The sequence below is a fragment of the Capra hircus genome (genome assembly GCF_001704415.2).
Source record: "Capra hircus breed San Clemente chromosome X unlocalized genomic scaffold, ASM170441v1, whole genome shotgun sequence".
In the NCBI taxonomy this organism is placed as follows: Eukaryota; Metazoa; Chordata; class Mammalia; order Artiodactyla; family Bovidae; genus Capra; species Capra hircus.
In genome coordinates this window covers 20,506,308-20,520,068 of record NW_017189516.1, presented here as the reverse complement: position 1 = coordinate 20,520,068, position 13,761 = coordinate 20,506,308, and the positions used below count along the sequence as shown (strand labels likewise).

The following is a 13,761-nucleotide window of genomic DNA, read 5'->3' as shown; positions in this document are numbered from 1 at the left end:
AAACCTGCCCCTGTCCTATGGTAGGCTACACCTTGCCCTACCTATACCCCAAGAGACCTGGTCAGATCCATTTCTCTAAGGAACTTGTATCCCATACAAAAGATGATTTTTGCCCTGACCGGAACAGTACCTAGACTGACTGTAGAACAGTGATTCTCAGCAAGTGGCAGTTTTGCCTTCCAGAGGACATTTAAGTAATGTCTAGAGACATTTTTTGGTTGCCATAACTGGGAGAGGGTAATATGTTCTAGTATCTAATGGGCTGACAGACATCCTACAGGGATGGCAAACATCCTACAATGCACAGGACAGCCCTCCATGACAATAAATTACCTGGCCCAAAATGTCAATAGTGCCAAGGCTGAGGATCTGCAGTCTAAAAGATAAGTAGCCTTTTAAGTTATGGGTATTTGGTTGGGCCTAACAGTCAGCCCCATACCCTTAGACATCTATTAAGGCTTGAAGATACATAAAAATGAGGGAGAGGAGTATGTAGCATACTTCTAATCTACATTTTCCAAGGGAAACTCCAGGATTTTACTTGGAACTGGCTTAAGGGCATCTACTCTCATTGCTCTGGAACATTCTCAAGTCTTTCATGGAGAACCTCACCTTACCCATGCAAAGGGCCTATATTTCCTGTACAGAACATAAGCGAGAGGGAAAAGCCTACTTGCCTGACCTTCTGTCCAAGTTTGTAACCATTCCAGCTTCCACAGAGACCAGTTCTTTTGTTGTTCCTGCCCATCCACCTCACCTTCCACCTTACCAAGCACCATGGAAGGAAGGTAGGAAGCACAGGGCTGTAGATGAATTGGATAGATGAGGACATATTCAGCTGGCCAAGCAAGAAAGGGTCTCAGTTAGCCTCATATTTTTCTTTTGCTGACCTAAGTAGGGTGGGTTAGTTGACAGGGGAGTTTCAGAAGTACCAAATGTTTGTGGGAAAAGCACAATCCCCAGCCTTGGGACTATCAGATCTGGGAGACTAAAAGCCCTTGCTCTGGTTTATATTCAGAGCTCTAAAGCTTCTCCATGCCCTCCAGGCAACTTCACAGAAGACAGAATAAAGGCCTAGTTAGGTAAAGTACCTCAGCCAGAGAAGGTAGGAGGGAAGTAGATCAGAGCTCAGGTATCCATTCTCCCAACCCCACCACCAGCTGCTAGTCTTCTTACCTCTAGTTCGTTCAGCCTCTGGATTCGGGGAGTAAACCTGAAGTTGTCCACTTCAACAGCAAAGGGTGGCTGCCAGTCCTGAGTGGTAAGGAGGAGAAAGGGAGTTGGGTTATTCCAGCATAGTGCAAGATCAGGCTGGGCACCAAAAGCAACTCAGCACCCCATTCATGGCTTCCCAGACCTCTAGCCACCCCAGACCTTCTAACCTGGCAAACACCCAACCCATACAAACACAACTCACAACAGAGCTTTAGAAGTGCCTCAAGTCCATACTCAACATCCCATGGACATACCCTGGGAAACGTCTCCTGATTCCCTCCCAACAGTACAGTGGTACAATTTTAAGAAGTAGAAAAACGAGGTCCAAAACAGCTGACTTCAAACTCTCCCTATGCCCAGATCCCTGAGGCATGTGCTGTACTGGAGAGCACACAGGACCTGAAGTCAGAAGACGTGGGTTCACATTTTAGCTCTGCTACTTACTAGTTATGGGATTTTTACCTTTCTGAATCTGTTTCCTTAACTGTAAGGTGGCAATATGAACTCCTGCCCTGGTTTCCTCATAAGATTGATAAGAAAAATTAAACTGGTTTTCAAATGAAAATGTTATTCAAAGGAATCACCATTAAGACTTGACAGCTAAGGCTGACCTCACTACCCAATACATATGCAGAGTAGCTCAGCTCCAATTTGGGCTATTTAAAGGTTTGGGCCTTTAATGTTCGTTCTCTCAGTGGGATAGACACTGCAGGGAAGAGCAAGGAACAAGGAGCAAGAATTTGTAATACTCACCTGGTCAGAAAGGCTTCCTATGTGTCCTCTCTCAAACACCTGCCCAGTACCAGGAAGAGGCAGGGGAAGAAGTAGGAAGGAGGGAGGGGTGTTCTAAGCGCTGGAATGTACCACTGACTGTGGTAGCAAAAATTGGGAGGATTTGGGGAGGAGGAGAGAAATTAGGAATGATAACAAAAGTAGAGGAGACTGAACTGCCAAGTTGGAGCTTGTTGTGTCCTGCCCAAAAGGCAGCTGTGAAGAGCCTCCTCCCCAATGCTCCTTCCTCCCTCCACCCTCCCAGCAGTCCTTCTTAGAACCCTGGCTCCTGCTGGGATGGTGAAAAGAACCTGGAGTAACCTAGACCAGTGCCTTCATTTAACGAATGGGGAAAATGAGGCCCAGAAAAGAAATGTGATTTCTCCAAAATAACATGCTGAGTTACTGGTAGAGCCAAGACCAGAACCCCTGTCTTCTGACCCCTGGTCCAAGGCTCTTTACACTACACCAGGATACCAGTATTCACTCATACACGCATTCACATGGAAAAGGGGAGGGACAGTTAAAGAGAATAAAAAGCTGCTGGCCTCTTCTGTACACACACTTTTAGAAAAGTGGCCAGAGGACTCATACTTACATGCATACATAATCCCCATCCCCACCCCCTGCAAAGCAGGTAGCAAACACATGGGACTCAGTGAAGTAGGGGCAAAAACAAACAAAACTAACAACAAAAAACTCAAACTAAAAAGATATGGCTCGAAGTCCAGACAGGCTCCCCATGCTCCCTTGCCTCCCATCAGTAGGGCATTCCCCCTAGCGCAGGTAACCCAGGTAGGAAGGTGCTCAAACCCAGAACTCCAGGCACCCTTCTTTCCTACTAAATCAAGTTCGAGATAAGAATAAGTGCAACATCAAGCAACCTGACAGTGGCAGAACTGAAATCCTAGAGCAGAAGCTGTACATACAACAGACAGCTGAGGAAGGTTCAGTGGTCTCCCTGCTTGGCTCTCCCTGGGACCTACAAGCTCCCTCATCCTGCCTTCAGTCCCATATTCTCATGTGTCAAATACTCAGTATGCCAGTATTGGCAGGATGGTGATAAAATGGTTGGCCACCTGATGCAAGAAGCAAGGCCCTTCCAAGCTCCCCTGGGTCTACTCCAGAATACCAACACTCTCCTTGCACTCATCTTCCCCAAGAGTGGCAGCCACTCGCCTAGCAATTCAGAATCCAAATTACCCTTCCCCTGACCTTCCTTAGGCAAACCTCCAATTTCCAAGCACCCACCCCTACAAACGTTCCAACTCTGGGCCCAAGCACCACTTGGGTGAGTGCTTTAAATTCCAGCCAGAAGTCCCCGCTAGGAGGGACTTCTACAGGAGGCCTAGGAGCAGCTCTTCAGGAGGGGAAAACCGAACAAAACCAAAAAGAGCCAGATCTCCTGGGTTAGAGGGAAGTACAGTGTTGGAGTAGAGAAGCGTAACAAAGGAAGGCCCCCTGCAGGAGACACAGACAGACACACACACACACACACACACACACACACACACACATCACATTTCCTACTCCTGGTCTCCCAAGGAAGGGTAACAATACGTGCACAACGCCAGTCTGCCCTGAGAAGTCCAAGACAGAAAAATGGGACAGAAAATTCAAGGCTCAACTACCCCTTATGTCAGATATGCCTCTTTCCCACAGGCCTGCCAAGTCACTTCAGGGAATACCTCCCTGAGGCTGCCCAAGACTCCAGCTTCTCCTTTCTGCTAGCCTTTCCACCATGGACAAGGATACCTCAGAGATATGTGGCCAGGCTCCAATAAGGAAGAAATCAGCTTACCCAACACCTCCCAAAGGATCCATTTGAAACCAGCCTAGATCTATGGCTGAGCACCAGAAAGCACCAAGTTAAATGAGGAGGCCTGTGATGCCCTCCTCAGGTGGCAGCGAGGTTTCTCATTTGGTTTCAGCCAGGAGACACCCGCTCAAAAACACCCAAACTCAATTCCTGCCCTTTGAATCCCAAGTGGTAACTGAACAACATATATCATCATTTCCCTTTGATGCTAGCAAGGTGGCAGCGTATTCTAGCGCTTGGGGGACTTCTCTTGGCCTGAAGCCAGGTCTAGGAGTAAAGATACACCGCCCTTTGTCGCTGACCTCTGGGAATCAAGGGTTCCAAAGGAGGCATACTTCCATCCATCCAACCATTCTGTTCCTGAAGGTTCAAGAATATCCTATCATCTGGCACCTCCTACATCCTGGGACAGATCAGAGTAGAAATCTTCTGAGAAGGACTCATACCCCACCCCAAGCTGACTGGTCCAAGACTCAAGCCTGGGTAGTGATGGGCAGGAAAGGCCCAGATATTGCCTTCAACCAGGAAAAGAGGACAATTCGCTGAACCCATCTCAGGGAAGCCAGACAGCATTCCCTGTGAGACTGATTTCCTGACTGGTCTACCAGCCCAGAATATTATCATAAATGTATTGGCCTGGCAGGTTATGAGTAAATATGAGTCAACCCACATAGAAGCAAACCAATGACCACATCAAACACCTTCGCAGTCACAATAATTACCACTTACCTAGAACCTACTACACATAGACGCTACCTAGTTTAATCCAATTCTCGAAATAACCATTCATGGAACCCATTTCACAGGCTCAGAGAAATTACATTACTTGACCAAGGTCACACAGCTGGTAAACTGCAAAGTGGAGTTCTGAAGGTCTATCTCCCTTCAGAGCTGTGATCTTTCCATTACACCACACTGCATGCATTAAGAGAAGTGATGCCAGTAAATGGGAGAAAAGACCTTTAGAGCAGCCTTGACCTAGGTGGTTCAGGGTAACCAAGAGATGTCTGGGGTGCCTCTATGTGAACTCTCCCCGGGGCCACTAGGCATCCCTTTCTTGAATCTTACTAAGAGTGATCCTGAAGGGCGGAGTGGGAGTGGGTCTCCGACTTAGGGCCACCACTCAAGACCCCTTGCCCCCAGCACCCTTTCTCCGACCCGCGCCGCATCCACAACGGTGCCAGCCACCCCATCTCCCCACACCTCGAGCTGCCCTCTGATCTGGACCTCTCCGCCCGCTACCCTAGTTCATCATCTCCGGCGACCACCGGCCCAGGGCCTTACCGCGGGTGGGCGGATCTTGCAAATGCCCGACTTCTCGGCGATGGGCCTGATTTTCGCAATGTAGCCAAGAGGGTCTCGGAACTCCGCCCAGCTAGGCTCGAACACCGGGCACTCCGGCGGCGGTAGAAAGTCGTCAGACCCCGGCTCCATGGTGCGCCCTAGGACTGGAGGGCTAGGACCGCCCTTAAGGACTCATGGCGGACGCCGCTGTACGAAGCCGAGGCACTGCTCGGAGACTAGGCCCTAAGCGGGGCGGCCGCCGCCCGCCGAGGGCCCAGGGGACGTGTAGCTGCCGCGCTCTGAGAGGCTTGGGCTGACGCTACTCTATCGCCTCTTCGTCCCGCTCCGTTCGTTCCAAACTCTGCCGCTGTCTCCCAACTACCGCAGCCTTCACCACTACAGTTAACTCCCAACCGCCGCGGCCTTTAGTGCCGCCGCCGCCATCTTGGTTTCTCACCGTCTCCCCCCCCTCCCTTCACCACAACAAACCGGATCCCTCCGCGGGATGTCCCTCTGAGCCTCGTATGCCTTGCGTGAGGCCAAGCCCTAGGAAGCCATCATCCCGTGGGGACTGAGCTGAATCGGCAGGCGTGGATCTCCTATCAGGAAGCGGGAACTTAAAATTGCTTCCCAGACTGAGAGCAAATAGTCCGCCTCAGCGGCGGAGGAACAAAGTTGAAATTAGCAAACCGATCCCTCTTTCCGGACGGACCGGCGGTGCACGTTTAAAGGCCAGTGCTGCGCATGCGCGTTACGGAGGGAGACCGGAAGAGGAGTTGGCGTTGGTGGGTGGTGGGTCTAAACTGGCACCCACTCGATGACCTCAACACTGGCGCGAGCCCCGCCCCAACATGCTCTCTTCCCGGGTCTTTCCGGTGTGGGCCACAGAAGGCGTCTTCGAGTCCGTGATGGCAAGGGACCCTTCTGCAGGCCCGCAGATTACGAGAGACATACATAGTTCCCAGGTCTAGGCTCTGACACCTCTGGGGCTTTGAAAAAAGGAAGCTGGGATGCTGCTCCCTTCTCGGGAATTGCGGATTTTTAGAACCCTGGGCCCCAAGGAGAGGAAGGAAATATTTATTTTGTCCAAGTTTGCGTGTAGAGGCCTCTCAAAGATGGGCCTTCCATCCTTAACTCCAAAGAGTCATTGTCAATCAGCATTTTAATGAACACTTTTATCGTGTCCTTATTTGTGGCATGTGGGCCTCCCTTCTGGCTCAATTGGTAAAGAATCCGCCTACAATGCGAGAGACTTGGGTTTGATCTCCGGGTTGGGAAGATCCCCTGGAGAAGGGAAAGGCTACCCACTCCAGTATTCTGGCCTAAAGAATTCCATAGACTGGTTGCAGAGTCGGACGCGACTGAGCAACTTTCATTTGTGGCATGTACCCCTACAAAATAAGCCTGAGAGTATGTATATTTTAACTATGGGATTTCAACAACAGCATATGTATCACCTACCAGTGCCCACCATTTGAAGTACCTACTCTGTGCTCACTTGTGAGCCTACAGTGTACTTATGTATTTGTGTGCATGGATTGTATTTAGTGTGTATAGCCCCCTCCTTATATGTGAGTATCTACTATGTGTACCTCTGCTCCCATTGTGTGCATGTTTGTGAGCAGTTTCTGAATAGGTTTATTGCAAATGTTTTGACTATCAAACCAATACTTTGACCATAGATCAGGCATCTACTGGAGAAGGCAATGGCACCCCACTCCAGTACTCTTGCCTGGAAAATCCCATGGACGGAGGAGCCTGGTGGGCTGCAGTCCATGGGGTCGTGAAGAGTTGGACACCACTGAGCGACTTCCCTTTCACTTTTCACTTTCATGCATTGCAGAAGGAAATGGCAACCCATTCCAGTGTTCTTGCCTGGAAAATCCCAGGGACGGGGGAGACTGGTTGGCTGTTGTCTATGGGGTCACACAGAGTCGGGCATGACTGAAGCGACTTAGCAGCAGCAGCAGGCATCTACTGCATTTGAGGAGCTCTAAGTTACTCATCAGTTGTGGGCCTAAAGCATAAATAGTTCAAGAACCTACTGTGCACATTTTAGAATACTTCTCTACATGCTGATTGGGCTCACCTGATAGCTCAGTTGGTAAAGAATCCGCCTGCAATGCAGGAGACCCGGGTTGGATTCCTGGTCAGGAAGATCCCCTGAAGAAGGGATAGGCTACCCACTCCAGTATTCTTGGGCTTCCCTGGTGAAGAAGCTTTCCCAGCTTCAGCTGGTAAAGAATCCGCCTGCAGTGTGAGAGACCTGGGTTCGGATCCCTGGGTTGGGAAGATCCTCTGGAGAAGGGAAGGGCTACCCACTCCAATATTGGGCCTGGAGAATTCCATGGACTGTATAGTCCATGGGGTTGCAAAGAGTGGGACATGACTGAGCAGCTTTAACTTTCACTACATGCTGCTTAAGTGCTTATTTTGTGCTCCTCCATCAGACTGTGAATTCCTTTAGGGCAGGGACCTTGTGATCTTATACATCCGTAGTGCCTGGCATGGTAAGCAGTAAATAAATGCTGAGTAAACAGAAAAATGAATGTATATTTTTGAGCAGCCTTAATATATATTCACTAAAAATAATATATACTCTTTGCAAACATTTCCTGGATATATTAAGCATCTGCTGTAAGCTTGAGTATGTTTGAAGGGGATGGAGAGTGTCATTCCTTCAGTTAACAGTTTCTAATCATGTTTCTAATCTATACCAGTTTCTAATCTATACCATGTCCCAGTTAAGTGTATTCATTCTGCCTGCTGAGTTAAGGGCATCATCTCTAAGGGAGTGGGGAACACTGGTAGGAACTCACACCCTGTAGTCAGAGAGGCCTGACTTCTAGTCCCACCAGCTCTGCCATTTTCTAGTTATGTGGCATGGGGTAAGTCCCAGGTTCTGAAACTGAGTGATGTTGTATGGGGGTGATAATACCTACCTTGAAGGATTGTTGTATACTACCCAGCATATAGAAGGCCCTCAGTATCTGTTAACTGTTATTTTCACTCTTGAGAGTCAACAAACAGTATGTCAAAACTCATTAAGAATCTCCTTTGTGCCAGGCACTGTGCCTAGTGATTTCAGATTTTTTATCACTTGAACCCTTAGATTGCCTTTAATGCTTGGAATCTTTATCCCCTACTTGCCTGGTGAGGAAACTTGTCCCAAGTAATAGATATAGTAAGTGACATTTCCTTTCTAGCTTTCTAGTGTCAGGAGAAACCTCAACCCTTCTCCACCAGAAAAACAGGTGAGTGACCCAACTGAACAACTGTATGGACAGGAAACAAAGCTAGGCAAGGTAATGCTACTAACAGTAAAAAAGAAAGAAAGAAAACAAATCACTAGTCTCTCACAGGTGTAAGCATTTAACAGCCCACATAGCTCTTTCATACCAATTACTTCCCTTAATCTTTGCAACAGTTTTGGGAAAGATGTAGATCAATTTACCCAACCTGTAGATGAGGAACCAAGTGCCAGACAGATTAAACAACTTGCCCATTGATACACAGGAAGTTGCTGACTCTTGGTCAAATGCTCTTGTCATTTGCTCCCACCATAGTAGAACTAGGCAGGAGAAGGTGAAGAGAACACAGAAGAGAAGAGAATATGCCGAATCCTAGGTTGAAAGAAGTTCGACCTTTCTATCTTGAGGCTACTCAGTGAAGGGCCAAGAGCACAAATTAGGAGTTAGGAGACCAGGTTTGGGGTCTCAGCTCAGCCTAGCCTTCCCAAAGCCTTCTCTAAGGTTCTTAGCCCAGACACCACCCACCATTCTGGAAGGGCAAATGGAAACTGCATAGACTCCTTGAAGCCCAGTCAGTCCCAATTCATTCATTCACGAACATTTATCAAATTCCTATTATGCACCAGGTACTTTTCTTGGCCCTGGGAATATAATAGTGACCAAGACAGTCATGGTCTCTGCTTTCCTGCAGCTAACATTCACCCACTGAGATCTACCATGTACCTCACCTCCCTGAACCTCGCTTTTCTCATTTGTCCAATGAGACTATATAATCCTTTCCACACAGGGTGGTTATGAAGATTAGAGATCATGATAACTACCATTGCTCAAAAGCCAGGTACTATGAAATAGGTATTGTTATACCTATATAACAGATGAGGAGGCTGAAATTCAGAGTAGTGTAAACTTAACCAAGTTACATGGCTAGTAAGTAGCAGAGTACAAACTGTTCAAGTCTGTCTGCTATACAATTCTGCCTGTAAAAGACTCAAATAGTGCCCCTCGAAAAACAGGTGCTCAGGAAATGGGATCCTTTCTCAATCTTTGGATCTTGTTTGGGACCAGCCTGAGTCTGGGCCCTGCAGGGTTAAGAACTGAGAAGCAGCAGGGAGATCACCCTGGGCTGGAGGTTGGGTTGGCCTCACCCATGCACCTGGGAGAGAGGGTCTGGCATGGAACTGGTACAGAGCAGTGATTGGAACGCTTGGCTCTGCTCTCGACCACACTCACTCCATCCATGTTTTCTGGATGAACTGCATAGTGACTTCGTGCATCACTTTCTTGATTTTAAAACAGGGTCCCTTCCAATTCTAAAGTAGGTATGAGCTGCAAGTTCTAAATCCTAAGTAGCCCTGGAATTTATCCCCTCTTCCCCATACCTTTTTCTAATCTACTCCCCAAGAGAGCCATTGACTGTTTCTAGCCTAGGTTATTAAAAAAGCCTCCTTAAGATATCAAGGTCTCTATGTGAGTTCGTGGAGATTTATAGATAGATAGGTAGATAGAGATGTATATTATGTGCTCAATACATATGCATAACAATAAAATGATACATTCAAAACAATGATAATTCCAAATGAATTATGATAGTATTTTACTTGAGTTACTTATAACTCGAGTAAAATAAAAATCCATGACTCCACACTGATATAAATAAATAAAATGAGGGAAAAGGAAAAATTTTTCCTTCAAAGAATGATGGAGTTAGAAAATCATCAATAGATGCTCAAAGTTTTCCCAAATAAAAAAGCAAATCCTGAAAACAAAACACCTAGTGCCCAAATCTTGGTTTCTAAATGCCATTCTCAACCAAAAAGAACCAGAGCTCCTTGGAAAAAGTGGTTGATTCCAAGACTGGGTCAGGGAAAATATAAGATGAATCTAGAGCATCTTGTGGTACCAGAAAATAAGGAAGTGCTCAGGAAAAGATGGACAGCTGCCAAAAGGACACAGGAGTCATCTTCCTGCTGGCTAAATATGGGACATTTTGAACATCGAGATAAAGAATGATATTAATATGTTATAATTCACTGAAATGATAGACAACCATGAGTCCATGAGACTATAAATACATAAATGTAGGAAAAGGGAAAGCTCTCCCTTACACTGGAGAGCCAACTAATACAAGTGCAAAGAATGATGGCATTGGACAGTCACCATTTGGACACCTCAAGAATCATCAGTGAATGCTAAAACTGGTGTGTGAAAGTTTGAGGAATAACAAGACAAATACATAATGTTAATGCATCTCCCCTCAACATAATCATTCATTACAAAAGGAAAAATAATAGCTTTATAACAGAGATGCTATATAGCCCAACATGTCACCTGGTCTTTAGCTTCCAAGGCTTGGGTGAGAAAACCTGTTGGCAACAGAGCAATGAGGATATGGCGACTGCCCACCTCTCCTTTAGGATGTGCCATGCCCACCACCTGGGCTGTCCTCTCCCATTCCTTTCTCATTATTTCACTAACATTAACATACTCACACACCTCCAGGCTTATGCTGCTCTCTCTGGCAAATGCCTTTCTTTCCCGGGCTTATTCCTACTTACCCTTCAAGACTCAGCTAAAGGAGCAGTTCCAGAAATGCTCACCTGACCCCTCCCCCCTGCCGCAAGTTGAGTTTTCCCTTTCTTTGCACCCCCACACATTCTGTGCTTCCTTCTGGGCCTGCACTTATGTTGTATTGGCGTTATCCCCCCAGGCTGTCTACTTCTGAAAGTCTTGTCCGGCACTGCCCAGTATGGTAGCTAGTATCCACATGTGGCTGTTTGCATTTTTAAAAATTCAGTTCTTCAGTTGCAACTAGCCACATTTCAAGTGCTCAGCAGCCACATGTGACTAGGGGTTACCATAGTGAACAGCACAGGTATAGGACATTTCTATCATCACAGAAAGACTTCAAGGCTACCACTGGTCTAGGGTAAAGACAAGAACTCCATGAGATTCTAGGACCTTTGTCTTTTGTTATGTGTCATCCCTCTTCATCCACATCTCCAAAAAGATTGGCAGTAAAACGTCTGAGGATGGCCAATTAACTCCTTGTCTTCAGGTCCTCAGGGAAATAGGGAGGTGAGGAGCCAACATCTGGATGGTGAGCTTCCAGGGAGAGGGCGAGGGTGGGGCAGGGACAGCCCAGTTCTGGGACTGCAGGGAGGAAGGGAGGAGGAGGAGAAGATAGGAGAGAGCTCAGAGAAGCACGAGGAGGCTCCAGAGGGACCTGAAAGCTTGCAGGTCGCATCAATCAGTAAATCAACCAATGCAAAGATACTTTAAGATTTAGCTTAGCAAGCACTATTCATTCAATTCAACAGAAAGTTTAGTGTCATCTGTGCTATGCCAAGCACTGTGCTGGTCAGTGCTCTGGACAGAGGTGATTCAGATCAGCGTCACGCCTGTGCCAGTTATGGTCTAGTGGGGAAGATAGATAGATACTGATGTGAGGGATCCCAGAGAATGTGATCAAGGGCACACTTTGTGAGGCATGGGTTCTTTAAGACCATCTCTTAAGAGTGAGAAAACCATCAGGTATGTGGGGGGAGTACCTTTCAGGGAGAAGGCACAGGTAAAATACTGAGTTTGGAAATTACATACAGGTCTTCTCAGGAAATGGTGAGTGGATGACCAAAGTGTAGATGAGAAATGACTGGATTACAGAGATCGTTCCAAAGTCAAGGCAAGGGTTTTGCACTTTTTTCCATAGGCAGCCGAGAACAGCTGACTGTGTGTCTGGCAAAGGGCAGGCATTTCACTCCCATCTATGAACAATTGCCCTGCAAGATTATTGTCCCTACTTCATCAAAGGCAACAGTCAAGTCTGCTGCTGCTGCTAAGTCGTTTCAGTCGTCTCCGACTCTGTGCGACCACATAGACGGCAGCCCACCAGGCTCCCCCGTCCCTGGGATTCTCCAGGCAAGAACACTGGAGTGGGTTGCCATTTCCTTCTCCAATGCATGAAAATGAAAAGTGAAAGTGAAGTCGCTCAGTGGTGTCCGACTCTTAGCGACCCCATGGACTGCAGCCCACCAGGCTGCCCCATCCATGGGATTTTCCAGGCAAGAGTACTGGAGTGGGATGCCATCACCTTCTCCGCAGTCAAGTCTGACTGACTGCTAAAAGCTGAGCTTTGGGAAGACGAAAACAAGCATCAAGCTGAAGGTGGGGGAAGTGGGAACAATCAAAGGTAGTTCAGCCTGGTCCACCAAAGAAACAAAAAAGTCTGATTGGATTTGATTCTGGACCAAATGCTCACATGGCTCCAGCTGCTGCTTTTATTTAAATGTGCATGTGAGGAGGAAAACAAAGACATTGATCCCAGCTGCTTAAGAGTGGGGCCATCCATAAGGTGGAGGAAATAAGGCCTCAAAAAAAATGTGGCGTCATCCAAACTGCTCCCTCTTAGTGGCCATTTTACACTCTAAGAAAGTTCCCCAAATATTTACTGATTGCTGCTTCCAGGGACCCTGCTGACCCTAACCAAGAGCCAGCATCCCCCATTCCTCCTAGGCTCTGCTGAGCCCAGGACATGATCAGTGGTGGTGGAAACATGTCCATTTCATAGGGACTCAGCTTTGGGGACTGGAAAAGAGCCTGGACTAGAAATCAGGATCCTCCATCTGGACTTGGGAAAGACCCTCCCCTTCTCTGGGCCTGACCCCTCCTCAGTAAACTAAAGGGAGCCCTGCTATTTGTCATCTAACATCCCAAGTACATACACAGAGTTCTTATAATGAATGTATCTAGCCTTGGCTTCCTGGCCCAGGTAGCCCTCCACCCACACCGTCAAGGACAGAAATGCAGCCCGCGGTGGAGAAGTGGGGAGGGCTCCAGGGCAAAGCCAGGCCAGTCCCAGGAAGGGTGAGAATAGATGCCACGGGCATAGAGGAAGTATCCAACCTGTGAAAGGAAGGGAAGAGAACTAACTTGCTGAGCACCTACTCTATGCCGGCTGCTGGACACTCATTACCTCATGCCGTCATCACAACAACCCCATGTGGCAATGGCTTATCACCCCAAGTTTTCAACTGAGGAAACCGAGACTCAGAGAGGTTGCCTTTCCCAAGTGCACTAGGAAGGGAAAGCCCCAGGATTTGAACTGGATCAACTCTAAAGCCCAGACCCTTGCCACTCCATTATGCAAACTGTTAATGAAACAAACAGGAAAACCTCCCTCAGCCCCCACCTCCCATCCAACCAAAGCCTCTCACCCACCCAGTTGTCTGAGCTTTTACCATCAGCGCCTCACCTCCCTGGGCTAAGGCCTCTCTCCCAGGGGCTCCACCATGGGGGAGGGGGCACAAGTAGGAGGCAGAGGCGGGAGGTGAGCACAAGGTCTTTTATGAGGCATCAAATATACATTCTTATATACAAGGAGGAGAAAAGACAATGCCTAAACCCCAGGTCCTCTCCATACAGCCC

At 47.7% G+C, this 13,761-nt stretch overlaps 1 protein-coding gene across 5 annotated transcripts in view; it reads right to left on the bottom strand.

Moving 5' to 3' along the window:
- KDM5C (lysine demethylase 5C) overlaps nt 1–5,738 on the bottom strand; it is a 31,076-nt gene extending 25,338 nt beyond the window's left edge. For 2 of the 5 annotated variants that reach the window (XM_013976534.2, XM_013976540.2), the window contains exons 1-2: nt 5,090–5,736; nt 1,177–1,254 (exon numbers count right to left, since the gene is read on the bottom strand). In XM_013976534.2, coding sequence (XP_013831988.2) covers nt 1,177–1,254; nt 5,090–5,239 — 228 coding nt within the window. In that variant the 5' untranslated portion in view covers nt 5,240–5,736. Of the gene's footprint in view, nt 1–1,176; nt 1,255–5,089 lie in introns of all 5 variants that reach the window. The other 3 variants (XM_013976535.2, XM_013976537.2, XM_013976541.2) reach the window with 3 other exon arrangements.
- Between the last annotated feature and the right edge of the window lie 8,023 nt (nt 5,739–13,761).